Source organism: Meleagris gallopavo, chromosome 1 (assembly GCF_000146605.3).
Source record: "Meleagris gallopavo isolate NT-WF06-2002-E0010 breed Aviagen turkey brand Nicholas breeding stock chromosome 1, Turkey_5.1, whole genome shotgun sequence".
Taxonomy (NCBI): domain Eukaryota; kingdom Metazoa; phylum Chordata; class Aves; order Galliformes; family Phasianidae; genus Meleagris; species Meleagris gallopavo.
Window position 1 is genome coordinate 35,792,160 of NC_015011.2, and position 17,953 is coordinate 35,810,112.

Below are 17,953 nucleotides of genomic sequence, written 5' to 3' on the forward strand. Positions count from 1 at the left end.
TCACTTAGTAAGGGGCCCACATTCTCCCTAGTTTTCCTTTTGCTATTAACATACTTGAAGAAGCCTTTTTATTATCCTTTATCACTTTAGCTAGATTCAATTCCAGACGGGCTTTAGCCTTCCTCGTTGCATCCCTGCAGGCCCTGACTACATTCCTATATTCTTCCCAAGCGATCAGACCCTTTTTCCACATTTCATGGACCTTCTTCTTTCCTTTGAGCTTGCGCATGAGCTCCTTGCTCATCCACAAAGGTCTCCTGCCACCTTTTCCCGATTTCTTGCTCACAGGGACGCACCGATCCTGAGCTTGGAAGAAGAGCTGTTTAAATGCTGACCAGCTCTCAGAGGCCCCCTTACCTTCTAACACCCGAGCCCACGGGATAGCTCCAAGTAGGTCCCGGAAGAGATCGAAGTTGGCTCTCCTAAAGTCCAGAAGCTGAAGGCTCAAGTCATCCTTTAGGTATCAAGAAAAGGTGGTGGCAGATGCATTCTTGTTGGAAGGGACTATAGTCAGAACAGTGCTACGTGCTTATTTTTTCAGAGATTGTGAGTGTGGGTCCTTTCTGGGAAGAACCTGAAAGAGATAATGCACCAATGATGTACAAACACTGGGAAAGCAAACAACCATTCAGACAGGAATTCAGTCCACATGGGAAGTAAAAAACTACAAAGACAAAAAATAAAATTAAAACTATTTCAGTTGCAGGTAGATTTTAGAACGGAGTGCACAGGTTCTCAGAATAAATAAGAAAGTCAGAGTTTATGGGGTCATCCAGACAGAAAGGCCAGTAAAATAAGCAATTCTGATGGATGAGTTTGGGGACACTCGTGTTAAGATGGGGCAGAACCAGCAGTGAGTGGTGATGAGAGGGCATTAATTACCCACAGGAGGAAAAATCAGTCACATGGCAGAGCACAAGAGAGTGCACAACTCAGGGAGCAAAGTGGGCTTTAAGTTACAAGAGGCAAACAGGAGCAGAATTTGATGGAATGTTAACAATAGTAGAGTTTTGTGATGGATGAAGAGCTCAGAATTAATATAAAAGATGAGAACAGTGTGATGGCTGAGGAGACAGTGAAGAGTTTTTCACATGCACTTATGTGCTCCAGGCAGTATCAGAGCTGGGGACCGTGTGGGAGAAGAAAGGTGTGCTATTTGAGGAAGGAAACACTGCATCATGATCACACTCTCTCCTCTGAGAGACAGAAACCATGGAGGAAGAATGGGATGGTTTGATGAAACTTTTGGTGGACAGTGGAAAAAGAAGTCAGCGTTGTATGTTCTGGAACATGGAAGATGGACCTATTTGACTTATTTGTCAAACAGCGAGCAGTAGGGCCTGTGGTCAGCTTCAGTTTTCTGGTAATCTGTAAGTACACATGAGCACGGGTGACTTCTGCCTTCAAACACTTGTGCCTCAGAAGTGTCACCACCAATAACAGCTGAAGGAGAGCTTACCACAGTCTCAGGTGACGAGTTATTTAGGTAGCAGGTAGAGCATGCCACCTTTTCCCTATGGCACACTGGATCCAGTGCCAAGTGTTACTTAGGAACTCAGAAAGTCCTCAGGGAAGATAAAAATTTGGCCAAAGAAGAACTAGTCAAACACACAAGTAAAAGCCATAAAGAAGATGGGATCATCTGCTATGACAGTGTGCTCCCTCCTCCCCTTCTTTCTCCCAACTTCCTTCTTTGGCTTGGTCTTCCACATGAGACCTTGCAGAGAAAGACAATGAGCAACACTACTGGTAACACTCTCATTAAGATGAATGACCACAAATCTGTCTCAAACTGAAACAGTTGATACCTGGTTCAACAGCCAAAGGCCCATTGAGAATGCTCGTAAAAACTACCTATGATTAAGTCAATTGTTTTACACCATGAACAGCAAGCAGCCCAAGAGCCCCTTCAGCTCTCCTGCATGGCAGTGAGCTGGATGACAGGATCTACCCTCGAGCAGGAGCACCTCTCATGGTCATGCCTGCACAGAGATCCCTTACATCTTGACATCAAGGCACCATGCCAATAAAGATTCTCAGCAAGTGACTGACTGTTTAAGCTTTGTTAGCTTTGCTAAGATTGTTGTGCACATAGATAGATTGTGCACATATGGTCCCTTATACACAAACCATTGACCAACTTTTGGATTAAGGGCAGATCCAACCACAACTGGGCTCCTTACCTCTGCAGCTCAAGAAGTTTAGGAAGCAAGGGGGTCCATTCTGAACTTCGTGACTCAAGAGGAGGGGCTCCTCTATGTGTGTGTGTTTAACTCCCCTCTACGTAGTAAATAGACAAGTGTATCCAGCCATCTCAAATCTTGCTAAGTTGCTGTTAAATCACTACATCATATTATATCAATAAATATATTCCTGCTTCTCTTTTATGAGTGAAGTACATAGTGTAGATGCTTCCACTTGCAGCACCTACAAAAAAAGCAGAAATGGGTAAAGGCCACGCTTAACTTTTAGTGGAGGAGAAGCCCGGATAACAGCTTTTGGTAACCTTGTAGTTGTTCTTAGTCTCAAATTTAGGCCCACTCTTTGTGCAGTCCTTGCTGCTTCTGCTCCAGGCTCACATTTTGGCCCACTGACCTGCATATAGAAGCCAGCAAGTCAAACTGTCTCCTATTTGTAGCCTCTGTAATAGGAATTCCAGTATTGGGCACCAGTTATTTCCTCTGGCTGTTGAATGAAACACTGCCACAACAATAATCTCATTATCAGGCATTTCTCTCTCATCAGTTTAGGTCACTGTATGAAAGTTAAAGACTTGCTGAAAACCTCATTAGTCAACCACATAAGGAAAATCTTAAATTGTTTTGTAGCAAAATTAGCGTGCATCCTCCAGGAAAGCACTGGAAGTCACAAAAGCAGAGATAAAGGAGTAGGAACATGAATACAGGAAGGCTAACAATGGCAGATCTGAACTAGGATCACAGAAGCAACAACGTTGTTTGGAAATCTTTTGCAGACCTGTGGGGCATAATAATTGCACAAAGGCTCAGGTGCTGCACGAGAACACAGCCCTCAGTCTCCAGAAAAGCTGCGCCCTTCTACCAGCAAAGTATTGGAACAGTATCTCCACCAACCCCCATAATCAACCCGTGTTCTCTTTCAGTAATGTGCCAATAATAATTCTGCAAGGGATGAACTTATCACTCTCCAACAATGTTATTGTTAAAAGAAATGGGATGCTATTATGTATTATCGAAACTAAGCTCAGGAAATTGATTCAACACATATCTGTCTTTGCTAGAACAGAATCCTAGCTCTAAGAGACTTGAATTTTTAGAGAAGAATGCAGATTTACTCATGCTAATAAATAAGTAAAGAAGGAGTTCCATCTCTTTGTACCTAACACAAACATGCTGGAAAGGAAAGCCAGTATCAGCATTAAGAACATCTTGTTAACATAATGAGAATTACAGATTTCTGCTCCAGTGAGTCTAGAGACAAAGGAAACATGAGTATATTCCTTCCATAAAACAATTTGTTGTGGCATTGATAAAATTATCTAAGGATCCAATCTCAGCTATAGTTAAAAACAAACATTAGGAATATTCCTCTTGAGAGCTGGCCCATAGCCAGGAATTCTAAAAAACTCAGTCACAGACAAAGAGTCCACTCAGAATCCCCATTCAATCTTTTCACAGGTGGCAACATTTTCCACTTGTCAAGCAAAAAAGAAATGCCTTCACTAGCAAAGGGAAAAAAACTGTGCATCTGTGGGACTAAAGACTTCCACTTAGTATTATGCAGGCACATATCAGGGGTTTTCAACTGGCTTTGAAAGTCTCAGGACTGCAAAACTAATACTTGAAGGAAGTTTCAAACATCTCCTTTTTCATCTGGAGTCATTCTTGATATGTAATCATTGTTTTGACAGGTGTCTACAGTTATTAATTTTGTTCCATGCATAATGAGGACTCAGTCTCTCTATCTATAGATTTCACTGCAGTTATCATCAGCATTTCCAATTAACAAATTTTTTCCTTGAGGAAGAAGCTCTCCCAGTCTTCTCCTGTAGGAAGAAACACAGCCTATTGTGAAATCCTCCCAGGTCTCTTTTTCTCGTTAGCTATGAATGCGAAATCCAGAAGGTTTCATGTACTCAAGGAACGAATTCTGGGATCTGAAATTGATCTGAAGTCTGCAGTGGTAACAAGTGCCTCAGCTCTTCCTTTCCTGAACACGGTCATTGGTCAGCAAACAAGAGGAGCCAAAATTACTACTCCAGGGAGTACACCAGAGAGATTGATCAGGGGATATCTAAACTGTGGCAAACCAACTGGAAGAGCCAGCCATCAGCATCTTAATTCCTCAAGTGAGAAGATAATTACTTGATTTGATTAAATGAATCATACAGTCATAGAATCATTAAGCTTGGAAAAGACCTCTAAGATCATCTAGTCCCACCATCAGCCCAGCATCACCATTCCCACTAATCATGTCCCTCAGTGCCTTCTCTTTGCTGACAGAGGTGGAAGACCTACACAGAAGGCACAAACTCCCTGCCCTCGACCAGCCTCCTTCCCCTCGCCTCAGAGCTCTCCCAGGTCCTTGCTGTCCTCGTGGGCTGTGAGCAGAGAGCCCAGCACTTCTCTGGCCTTGCAGCTGTGACCACAGCTGGCTCCATTCCAAGGACGCGTCCTGCTAACAGCACCAGCCCTGAGACACTGAGAGGGAGCTCTTTGTGTCTGAGGGACAGCGACATTCTCGCTGGGGTGATATAAGGCAATAACATGCATGAGGTGGAAGCACACCTAGGAACACCTGCAGCAGAGCTGAAGCGTACTCCGTATCAAAAAGACAAAGAGGCAGTATGCTCTGCTAGAGGAAAACACCATTTCACTGTAATAATTGGCCAGGAGGTGAAGTCAGAATAGACTGGAAATACTGTAATGTCACCAAGGGTCAGAAAGTTCATGGGATTACCTTAGGAAAGTGGAGACTGCAAGTCAGGGAAGTGTTATTTCGGAGAATGCTTCAGAGAACATGCTTTGGCTTTGCAGCCCCACGCTGCAGTTGGGGGCTGTTGTCTGAGCAGAGCATGGTGATGAAACATCCAATCCTCACAGTGCCACCCCTGGGCTGGGTGCAACCTTTCTGCTCCTGAATGAGAAGCTGTGCCACTGGAAGTCACCAGCCCTCCTCGCTCTGGGCTGAAAGTACCACAGGCACTCTGGGGGGACCTCACTGGGGCCTTCCAGTACTTGAAAGGAACTGATGAACAGGAGAGAGACCGACTTTTTACATGTTCTGGCAGTGATAGGACAATGGGGAATGGTCTTAAACTAGAAGAGGGGAGATTTAGGTTAGATTTTAGAAGGAAATTCTTTACTCAGAGTGCAATAAGGCACTGGCACAGGCCGTCCAGAGAAGCTGTGGGTGCCCCATCCCCAGAGTTGCTCAAGGCCAGGTTGGATGGGTCCCCGGGCAGCCTGAGCTGGTCAGTGGCAACTAGCCCACAGGAGGGGAGTGGGAATTGGGCCCCTTCCAACCTAAACCATTCTGTGATTCTGTAAGTAATATTGGCCCCAACTCTAAGAAGGCAAAGACAGAGGTGCTATATATAGGTTGGAAGGTGACATTCGATTCTTGGAAGAAAAAGAAGAAAAGATAACTCTTGCAGAAAATGAAGCAAAAGCAGTTAAAAATCTCATAGTCATAAAGGGCTTCATTCCCAAAAGCAGCAAAGAGAAAGTGAAATGGCAAGAGCAGTTGCATGTGTGCATTCACACCAGGCACAAAAGAGCACTGACAATACTCCACTGGTTTTGCTGGGGAGAGAAAGATCTCTGGCCTTAAACGCAGAGAGGTATGTTTATCCACAGGTATTGGCAGGGCATCAGAAAGAATATAAATACTCAATACAGAAATACTTGAAATGAGAAATTCCTTAAAAATGCTTCAGCTTTACCACAACCATCAGTAGAAAACAAACAAAACAATAAATCACTGTGGTTTGTTGGGTTCATCGGGTGTTACGAGCTGTTCAAAACTCAAATATTTTCCTTCTGTTCATTTGAATAGGACTCAGTGTATGGGCTTGTATGGAACTGACACACTTCACAGTGTGTTTATTTTTGTTCAAAAAACATTTAGATGTTGTACTGAGGGACACGGTTTACTGGGGAAATATTGGTGATAGGTGGACGACTGGACTGAATAATCTTTGAGGTCTTTTCCAACCTTGGTGATTCTGTGACTCTATACAGGGTTCAACAAATTACCAGCATTCATAATTTAGATCTGTGTCTGAGTATTCCTTTTCCACCAACAACAGACGACAGGTGCTTTTTTTTGTAAAACATTCTCTCTCCATTCCCCATACTCCTGACATTGAGTTCTACACAACGCTGCTGGTGTAGGTAGGACTTTCCAAGTCTTTAAATCCTTGTTACCTTCTTGGAGGGATTTACAGCTCTAAGAAATCCATTTTGTAAGCCTTAAGTGAACTGTTCACAGTATTGATCGTTCTCTACGTACATTATTAGCTGTGCCAGGAGAGCACTCAGGAGCTTTGGACATGGAACACATCCCTCTGCTCTAAGTGCTGTATAAAGACAGAGGGAAAAATATTGCTGAGAGCTCAGTGCTAAGCTCTCAGCATAAGTCAGCACAAACAGATGGGAAAAATGGGTGAGAAAGCCCACAGGCTCTTCCAGTGTGGAATGCAGAGGCTTTGTGAGAACCTTCTGCACTTTAGTGCTTTTCAGCAAGCTTCTATTTCTGCACCAAATACTCCTTTCTGCACAGTGGAACTTCTCACGTTTGTAGGCAGTGAACATCACAGACTTAAAAGTTGTTGCTTTATGGCAGAGCGAAGAATTTCACATCAAGCCTGGGACCTCATAAATGGATACCCTAGGTCTGATCTTTTTTTTAAAGGTAAATAAGTGATAAACAATAGTGCCATTGTCCAGAAAGTATAATTCTTACACCAAGGGCCTTTCATAATGAGAGCACCATCATAAAAGTGCTTTGATCTATGAAGGATCAAATATCTTTGTTCTCTATTAACATAACTTTCTTTCCCAATGGAACATGGAGAATTCCTGATAATGGCACTCCATTAGGATAATTAGAAAAAGATTGTTCAGCTCTATTTCCCCTCTTAGAGCTCCCTGGCAAATTTCTCTTTCGTGTCATTCAGATTTTCTACCCCAAATATTTCTGTCATAAGGAAAAAATTTAGAACTTTCACATTTATGACTCAGAAGTTTTGGCTGCCAATGTGATATTAACCAGCCATTAAGGGATTCTGAAGAGGGAGCCATGCTGAAAATTAAGCCATCAGCTTTTAAAAACCTAATAATTTCTTTTAATGTGAACAAGCTTGTAGATAACTATGTCATGGATCTTTTAACAAGGTAGCAGGAATGTGCCTGGCCTTATTCACAAGGGAGTCATGAGAGAGTGTTCCGGGAAAGGTTGGCCCCAAGGGACTGGAGGGTGTAGCATGACCAGAAGCAGGACTGTATGGTAGATGACAGACAGAGGAAGACACTTGTTAAGAGAGTGTTCCCAGACATCCCAGCAGAAACCCCAACGTCTTGCTCTGTCTTGCAGTGCAGTGACATTGTCTCTCCCATTAGGGATACAGACCTGAGGCCAGAGACAGACGAGGCCAGCTGAAGAAACCTTGTTTGGCCCCACAACCTGTGCCACTATGCCTACACACACTGTTGCGAAACATCTACCATTCACCTTCCCAGGTTCTGGTTCAGTGAGTTGCCCCTCATCCAGAAACTGCAGAAGGGAAGTTTGAGGAGACTGCCTATGTAGATTTGGGGAATTCTGGCAGAGGGGAACTCCCAGACTCTTCTGCTTTGGTGATGAAGGAGACAGGAACAGGATAGCAATGTGATCCTCATAGGCTTCGGTGGTTTTCCATCTGAAATACAGCATCCTTGATTAGCAAGATGGATGCCACTCACGGTAAAGCACTCCAACCTGCAGAAAGGAAGTAATCAGTGAAGAGATCAAGTGATAACGCTGATCAAAGGGCACTAACATCATTGGAGAAAAGCATCTCATCAGTCGCTCTGGGCAAAATGATGGCAGGAAAGCCAAGGGCACAGAAAACAGAGCCCTATCACACAAGTCTGAGAAAAAGGGTGAATGTGGGGAATGGGAAATCATGCATAGGGGACTCTGAGGTCTGTGCAGAAAAGTGGTCATGAAACTGAGAAAATGAAGTCCCCTGGGAATATTTTTTTCCAAATCTTTTCATTCATCATTCTATTAAAAAGTACATTAAAAATCATGTGCATGTTTGCTTCAGCTATCTGAAAAAATAAGCTGTAAACCCTGAGTGCTTGGAAGGCTGGAGATCTGGGCAGCAGTGTTCTGAACCTGCTGGAGTGTTACAGCTCTTGATTTCAAAATCTTAGAGCAGTTGGGACATTCAGAAGGAAAGCCAAGAAAACAGCCAGTACTGCAGCTCACTTCAGTGCATGCTCCTGCCTGCCTCTGAGCCTAATTGCACAGCCCAAATCCAGAAGCCTTGCAGGCAGGGCATTACAGCAGGGACACAAGAAGAGACTTACACTCTTCAAAAACGTCCTGGAAATGTCTCTCAGTCTGTTTGCATTTGACTGTTCGTACAAGCTGGGGTCTTAATAACCATCACCATCACTGTATCCATAAAGCCATATAAAAATATAATCGCTTTGCTAAGTGAGCATCCTTCTTTACCCTGCATAATTATTTACTTGTTCTTATTCACTGCAGCCATGAGGCCAACATTTTGTGCTGGCTTGGAGGACCCGAGGGAAAAGTAATGAATGGAGCACTGTGGAGTCCCATGTGGGAGATGAGGCCAGAAGTCCAGCTTGCTGTCCCCAGGCAGAGGCGTTGGGGCCCTGTCTGAAGCACTTGGGACACTCAGGGCCACCAGCACCCCAGTTCCATGCAGCGAGAAGCCAGCAGGCTCTGGCTCCAGCTGGCTGTGCTCTCCAGAGCACATGGCCTGGTGCGTGTCTCTAGGCACACAGGCCTGTGCTGTGAATTCAGTGGAACAGAGCTATCCTCTGCCCTCAGTCCATAATTCAGGCCCATGTGCTCATGCTCCCTCCAGTCTTTCTTCTCTTCTAAATAGAGTGGTCTTGACCATAAAACATATGAAAAGCATTGTCTGGTCCACATCAATTCACCAAATAGCAGGACAAGTACTGGTTGGGCTAAAACCATGCTGAGGAGTCTGTTAGCAGCGTGTTGGTTTGTCTATGCTTGAGCCCATATCCTGCCCAATATCATTGATCCAACCAGTGTTTATGGAGTTTCTGGCACAAATCTAATGCTCTAGACTGATTGAGTCCAGGTTCAGAGTTTGCCCATCAGTGTTCATGGCAGGTCTGGAAGCACTGTGTTCCAGACAGCTAGGTGGATTTCTCCCTTTTCTTGGAAGTTTTCCAGGCACTCCAGTATCTAATTTCCCTGAGATCTGACCAACACAAAATTAAATTTGGGATGAGATCCAGTTGCCCATCAGCAGGCACTTTGCGATTGGGATGGAGCTTTTTGATTCAAAGAAGTTTCTCCAGGCAATTCTCCATGCAGCCACTCACCCCAGTTGTGGCCTAGGACTCTCACCACAGTAGAACCCAAGGCTGAGCAATGCAGGAGCCTCGCTGCTCTCCACCCAGCAGCATGTTGGGCAAGAGGAGGCCACAATGAAACAGATGTTTTCATTGCTCTGTTTCAACAAAAGCTTTTCATGGCTTAAAGCCTCTGGACTGCTTAGTAGAATTGGACAGAAAAAAAAAAAAAGCTGAAAGGTAAACAAATATAATAATCAAGCCTAACCTTTGATCTATGTTGATCTGATAAAGCTCTGGCACAGGGCCTACAGAAACGACTCAACATAGCACTCGAGGAGGATTGTGCTGAATTAAGCGGTACAAACACAGGCTTTGTGTTCATTGGCACTTTATAGACATTGACCCACTCACATGCTGATCTCAGGCAAAAACATTGACTTTTTACCTTCCAGAGGAATTACACTGGTCGTATTATTATCTCCTCTCATGCAATTATATATCCACTTATGTTATTTATGGTGCAATATCTTTGTGTCTCCCCACTATTCTGCAATCCTTCAGGTTATAATGGGGCTTTACAACCAGGAAGCACAAAAAGCGGGACTTTCTACTCTCCAAGACAAAACTGCTCTGCTGTTGGTGTACAAGTGCACATGCCAGTCCTCCTGGACATTCCCCCAGGGAATATGTCACCACTCTTTCCTGTTCTTCCAACAAGAGATTAGACAAAGTTTGGCTTTTCTTGACTTTCCTGAGATTTGAACTGTGCAGGTCCTGGTGGTGACCTTCCGAACAGTGGAATTCCTTCCAAAATCTAATCAACCTCTTCTGGAAGAAAATGGCGTGCTAGCATCTCATTCAGAAGAGAAAAAAAATCACAGAATCACAGAACCGTGGGGTTCAGAAGGGTCCTCTGGAAATCATCCAGTCCAACCTACTGCTAAAGCAGCTCCTCACAGTAGGTCATACAGATGCATTCTGTATATCTCCAGAGAAGGGGACTCCACAACCTTTCTGAGCAACCTGTTCCAGTGCTCTGTCACCTCACTGTAAAGGAGTTCTTCCTCATATCTGTATGAAACTTTGTTCTGTCACTGGAAGAGTGGAGGGGGAAGGAAACCTCAAGAGGGAAAGGTGAAAGTTGGTGGGAAAGGCAGATGTGATGGCAGTGAGTGGGGGCTGTGCAGGAGCATGTGGGCTGTTCCCACACCACATCAACATCATCATAACAAAAACTTCTTCATGCAAACTTGTAAGAGCAGTTATTTTGCCATTCCATTCATGCTGCATGAGCTCTTCTCAATACAAGTGTTGTTCTCATCATTGTTCTCAAGACCTGTACATAGAAGCTCCCCAGCCACTCTTCCTCAGCCACACAGCATTCTTGAACAGGTTGGAAAATGGACTAAAAGGGACACAAATGGGAGTCAAATCAGCACTTGTCATAGAAATAAAAAGCAAAGGTAGAATTCAACCATCATCTCAGAGAGCAAAGCTTCCTCATGAATCACTTCACAGGAGATCACCTACAACCATCATGTCCTGTGTGTGATAAGAGTGAGAAATAGATTGAAAATCATTTCCTTTTCAAAACATGCAGTTTTCCCCAGCTCAGACTCTTTGAACCAAATCATTTTACAACAGCACCATTGCATCTTCTATGATGTTTTCTGCCAGATCAGATCCTGCTGCCCACACTGAAAGGCTTACTTCTGTTTAGTCTTCGTAAGCATTTCACTGAGTGATGTTTACTACCACTCAGTCACTTCTGCCAGTACCCCAGGTGCAGCACTGCGAAGTTTATGATGGGTTTTTATGCTCCTATTGGCTAACAGTCACACAGATATATCATTGCCAACAATTTAACAAGGTTAACTTTCAATCACAGGCCATGCTCTGTGTTATTATCTGCTACTCAGGTAGGGCAACAAATTGTAGTAGGCAATAAAAAAAGAAAGAAAAACAGCAGTTAACAGCTACATCCTCTCTTAGGTCAAATTTAGATCTTGTTTTACATGGAAACAGTAAGCCACCTTGCTGATACAGATATAATAACACTCCTGTTCTGTTCTTCAGATCAACAGAAACCCCTAATATGAGATACTGACGTACTCTGGAAACAAGCCCTCTTCGGCTCTCCTCTCATCCCTAAACCCACAGGGAGGATGGTCCCGCACTCTCAGGTGAAAAAGCAGGGTGTGTATGGACATCTGCTGATTTCAGATAAGATGTATGTTCCCATCTACTTGTGTGCAATCTGACTGCCTTTGCAACCTGCTACAAATTTGTAATGGATTTGAATGTTGCTGAAAAATTATGAAGTTGCTGCTGCTGCATCTTCATTTGTACTCTATCGAAGCTACCCTGGAGCACCTCCACATCTACAATCCACTCCCACTGTAGGATTCAGATATAATTGGAACATCTTGTATGATACATGAAGTAGGTACAGATATTGAGCAACCTTTTTTTCACTAGATACAGAACCCACAGAATTACTACCTTCCAGCCAAATACTGCCAAGACTTAGATGCTTACGTTCAACTCATTTAGAAACCATCTCTTCAATCTATCAGGTGCAAATATATGACACAGCATCTAGCAAAGTTCTTTGAATTATTTTCTTTTGAGACTGCTAACACCAAGGATATATGTGACTCCTATTAGCTAGGTGCTGAAAGGTAAGCTGCATTTTGAGATACAGTTGACAAGGCAACTCCATGAACTCCAATCCATTGATTTTCAGTTGATTCAGCTGTTTTGGTTAAAAGGTCTGTATTCCTAAATTAAACATCATGCATTCTTCCTATCCCACCAAAATCCATCAGTAAAACTTTCCATGATTTTCTGTAGATATACAAATGATCCCAGAACAATTCCCACAAAGTTATCTAGCAGAGATGTGACCACACTTAGTCAACATAAAACCTGAGAATGGAAATGAGTTTGCAATTGGTTTGAATAGCCACTCATCATTGGAGAAACTTATATTTGAAATCCAAAGAAACATTATTTATGGGAAGAGATGACCACGTGCATGTTTGTCACAACATTTTTGATCCAATTGGTCCCATGGAAAGAATCTCAGAATTCTACAACGCTCATAGAACCAAAGAACGGCCTGGGTTGAAAAGGACCGCAAACATCTAGTTTCAACCCCCCTGCTATGTGCAGGGTCGCCAGCCAACAGACCAGGCTGCCCAGAGCCACATCCAGCCTGGACTTGACTGTCTTCAGGGATGGGGTATCCACAACCTCCTTGATTAACCTGTTCCAGAGTGTCACCACCCTCCGACCCTAGAGGTGTTCAAGAAACATGTAGATGTCATTCTGAGGGACATGGTTTAGTGGGAAATATTGGTGGTATGCAGACAGTTGGACTGGCTGATCTTGGAGGTTTTTTCTAACCTTGCTGATTCTATGATTCTATTCTACGATTACTTTGGGTTTCAGACTTACTTGTTCCAATAGTACAGAAATATTAATGCTTTGTAATTCTAAGTGACTGACCACAGGACAGAAGCCCAATCAAAGGGTCACAGAGGAGGGGCTGTTGGTCTGACTGCTTCTCAGGGGCAGATGCAGGTACCACACTGGAGCCTGGTAGGCAAAAACATCTCAATGATCTAGTGATGGGCAAGCCAACTACTCAATCTTGAGTGTTGTGGAATTGGATCCAGGCATACAGCTGGACACAGCATACATACAGATCTGTATCACAGAATGATGACTGTATAAGCAGCATAATGCTTTCAAGAAAGTTGAAGGAGATGGATGCTTCCACCCTCTTTTCATTTCTGTGCCTCTGAAGATGATGTGAATTTTCTGTTTGCCAGAATATCATCAGTTTGAGAAGTTAGCCTGCTTTGATAAACAATGAGCACTGAGGGCAGAATAGAACAGGTGCCGAGGAATATGCCTGAAGGATTTTGAAAACAAGCCAGCGTAAAACTCACACATATCTGAGGCATGGTCTCCACCACCACCAAAGATAAACAATCATCCTTAGCCTTCTGGATCTAAAGAATCATGGTGTTGGTGTGTTTTTTTTTTTAGTTTTGTTTCTGTCAGTCACATAAACAAAAGAATTAAAATATGTTTTTCATTGAAGGCCAGGCTATCTTCACAAAGAACAAAGCCAGGCAAAAAGACTCCATCACAATCTCTGTACTATGTAAAATAAAGGGTGTGCAGTAGAACACCTCAACAAAAGCACTAAAGAAATCTGTAAAGCCCCTAGGTAGTTTGTAAACTGCTGCATGCACTAAAGTAAGAAATATTTACATCCTTAGCCAAAGGCAGGTCACTTGCTTACAGCTATGTCCCAGCAAGAGATGGTAGGAAAGAGTGCTGGCCTGACTCCACGATTTTTTGCCATTTGAATGAGGGAAAAGAGGGGGCAGGAGGAGGTGATTAGACTAAGGGGGTGAAAGTACACATTCTCCAGAAATGTCACAATCACAGAATGGTTGAGTTTGGAAGCAAACTGTGGAGGTCACATTGTCTAACCCTCTGTTCAGGCAGGGCTGCCAGAGCAGTGCACCCACAGCCACTTCCAGATGACTTCTGAAGATCTCCAGGGAGGAGATCCCCACCCTCCCTTCTTCATCTCAGCCTCTAGATAACAATCCCCACTGCAGTTAGCACTTCCAGATACAGTCAAATCAAGCATAAACCGTAGCAAAAGGCGACAGGTAATATTGGTAAAGGTAACCAGGAATATTTTAATTAAAACAATATGGATTAAGACCAGCAGCAGATAGAACATCCATTTGTCTTTCCCTTCATCTCCGTGTGAGAACTCCTTTAGGTAGAGTACTGCAGAATCACAGAAGCCCATGGTTGGAAGGGTCTTCAAGAGACCATCAAATCCAACCCTCCTGCTAAAGCAGGCATCCTACAATAGGTCACACAGGTAGATGTCCAGATGGGTCTTGAATATCTCCAGAGAAGGAGACTCCAGAACCTCTCCAGGCAACCTGTTCTATTACCTATGATTATTCCTTCATGAAAATTTTAAGCAAAACTAGGCTTTTTGTTATAAATCCACTGTAAAGCAAGATACGAAAGGTAAAAGAAAGTAACAGTCCTATGTAAAAGAAAGCATTTGCAAGATAGCATTAAAATGCTATAACCCTTGACAACATTATTCAGCAGAACAGGTAAAATGGCATCATGCTACAAACCTGCATAAATTTAGGTGTTGCTGAAGAAAAATGTAAACATTTCATCAGTTGAGTTGGAAAACAACATTGGCTTACACATGTTGCCCATGTTTACCAGACAAGGCGGCTTTTTATTAAATACTGCATGTTTATAGTCTACTTCTTCATTCTGAGCTGTACCACTGAAGTGCAGTCTGAAGAAATCAGTACTACTGTACCACAGTGAATGGGCTAGAATCTGCTTTCTTCATACTGCATACTTTTGCAGCCTGCAGGAAAACCTGGCCATTTAACCTCAGTATTTAAAGTTTTACTTATTTAGTAATTCATTCTTAAATCTTTCTATACATCTTTGTTATTTATGTGTGTAATCATCCTCCATTCCCTTACATGAAAAATAGCATTTCCCACTTTTCTCTCTTTTAAGAGAGCTGCTTCATGTGTAACTTCAGATACAGGTTTTGAAAACTACTAATTTTTATTATTATTTTTTTAATGTCAGAAGCCTCTTTTCCCTTATTTGCAAACAGTTTAGACCACTTACTCTGTTTTCACAGCATCTGATTAAGTCACCTATGTAAAAGGTGCAATCTTTTTTTTTTTTTTAATGTAATTTTGCACAAATGAAAGAACAGGCAGAAAGCCAATCCAATGTGAACAGCCCCGTGACAAATTCAGTAGGTTGGTACTATCCCTCTGCAATGTATGCAGGGACTGTGGAAAGAGGGTCTCATTTCATTAAAGATGAAAATGAAAAACGTAAAGTGTACTTTCATTACTGATGTGACATTATTGAAAGGAAAATGGGACAAATACATCTGTGTACCTGAGGCAAGGGTAAAAAAAAACAACTAGAAATATGTAGTTATCCTACAGCCACAATATGCAAGCACATGTGTTTGTATTTTGGGTAAAATATAAGCAACAGAATATTTTTTCTAAAATCAACTGAAACTGAAAATGTCTGCAAAAATAACTAATGGAACATGGGTGTATCAATACAAAACAGATCAACACCAACTTTCTTTAAACTGTTAAACTTTATTATAAATTAAAATTTCTTTACAAAAATTGCACATAATTGACCACTCTTAGGTTCTGATGCACTGGCATTTGCAATAGTTTCTTTAATCTTCAAGTTTAATAGTCTCTGCCATGAGTCCAATGCAGAAAAGGGCAGTAAGCAACCCTCTTAGAGCCTTCAAGTGCAACAAGCATACTTGTGGCCACGGCAGTTACACTTTCCTTAAGAGCGGCTGCTTTTGTTTTAAATCCTGTAATGAAAAAGTCTCAAAAAAGGTTTAAAAAAGGAAAAACCCAAAGTGGACTACTTGCTTTTTACTGTAAACACAGCCCAGTAAATTAATCCCAAACACAGATCTCTCAGGCATCAGTGAGAGTGTCAAGTGAATCAGGAACAGCAAAACAAAGAAAACAGAAAACAAAAGAAAAACATGAAAAAATAATGTCTGTCATTTGGATTAACTATACTTACGTACATGATGCTATGACAATCTGGCAGGGCCCAGAAGCGAGGCCAGACAGGAGTTCATTTTTCCAGAGAGGAGGGTCATGTTAATTGTTTCCAGCTTCGTGGAAAGCAGACTGGAGGCTTGATATGCTCAGCAATACTCATCTGCCTTATGCAGATCTTAGGCATAGATCAGCCTGAAGAATCATTCAACTGATTTTGGCATTTAACAGAACTTATGGCTGACTGTACCCAGCGTTCAGAGATTCTTGCATTCTGTTCTGCAAGTGTTTAAACTTAAAAGCTCATCTAGGCTGACTCCAACCTCTTGGCACTTGGATACTAGTTTTCTCAGGTTATCAGTTTTACCTCCTCCTGACGCTTCAAACAAGAGTTGCTGCAAGAGAGGGGGAAGCAGATATAAGATTTAGCCAAAGCTTGAGCATCACCACATCTAAGGATATGGGATATGCAGAAAATTTATAGGAAACCTCAAACTGAATCATAAGGAGAAAACATTACATCTTTCCATAGTGTTGCACATAGAGGTAACTTATGAAGAGCTCTCTGATATAAATGATGGACCTGTAAAATAAAAACAAATATTAAGTCAGCAGAATGCTGTGCATTCAAAGTCATTGATTTAAAGCTCAAAAATCAAATGCAATACTTTTTTTTTTTAAATCAGTTTTTCAAGCATTATGTTGCTGCCAAATGAAAAGGCAAGTTCACCTGACCTTAATTCTGACCTTTGAATATACACAGATAATTACATAAAGACAACTATTTTTCTTCAACAAGACTCTTGCCTTGTTCATTGCACAGGATGGAACACATTCAGAGAATAAAGTAGCTTTCCTTGTCCCTTTCACCTTTTAGGTTTTCTCCTATGACATCTATCACCTATCTATGCTTTAACATGGCTTTAGCTTATATGCCTGCAACAACAGCAAAACAAAATGGCTATTTTTTGTTTGTTCCTTGCTTTGTTTTTGTTTTTATTTTTTTATGTTTTTATTTTTTTTACACCATTTTACATCTGGAAAGAAGAGAACCAAAAAGGTTTAATGCAAACATCTACAAAAGCCTCCTTCCACTACTGCTATTTCAAGTACCAACCTAATCAGATTGCAATTGGTGAAGGGGTTTGTTAGCATTTAAAACTTTCATAACCATTTGTATATTCTCTCAGTAATCCTATAAATGAGCTGCTGAAGGGAGTGACAGTTTTCCAGGGACTGGAAATCCAGAATCTGAATCATAACCCACTCTTCAAACAATATTTTTACTTGTTTACAATAAATCACAGTTATCTGCAACTGTCACTGGTTTGTGCAGCTGTCAAAGTGCTCACTATATCCCCAACTGGGCATTTCTCCCCTCTCTTCCACCCTCCTGTCCCTAAAAAATAAAAACAAATAACTGCACTTTGTGTGCCTGTTTAAGTGATTTTACTTCACATTGCATGGTTAGTTGGGTGGTTGCAGAAGAAAGCTATATGATTTCTTCTGGGTGTAATCCAACTACAACATTTTACATATGCTTTATTTCTAATTGGTTCATCTTTGAGAGCCCTCTTCTGAATTCCTTTGAAACAGTTTTCCAATTGTATAACTAAATAAAGCAGTGACCTTCTAAGTCAGTCTTACTGTATGTATGTAGTGCCTGAAAATGTAGTCCTCCTAATACAAAGACTGAAGCAGGGATCTGTGACTAATTGCAGATGACACAAAATCATCAATACAGAGACAGAATTAAGGTTGAGTACA

General features: G+C 42.1%; 1 protein-coding gene across 1 annotated transcript in view; it reads right to left on the reverse strand.

Annotated features, from left to right (window-relative positions):
• Positions 1–15,734: 15,734 nt before the first annotated feature.
• Positions 15,735–17,953, reverse strand: part of ZFC3H1 (zinc finger C3H1-type containing) — a 38,634-nt gene continuing 36,415 nt past the window's right edge. Inside the window, 2 exon segments of the mRNA XM_019611268.2 lie at positions 15,735–16,581; positions 16,707–16,769. Of these exon segments, the coding sequence (XP_019466813.1) occupies positions 16,444–16,581; positions 16,707–16,769 (201 nt within the window). The 3' untranslated portion in view covers positions 15,735–16,443.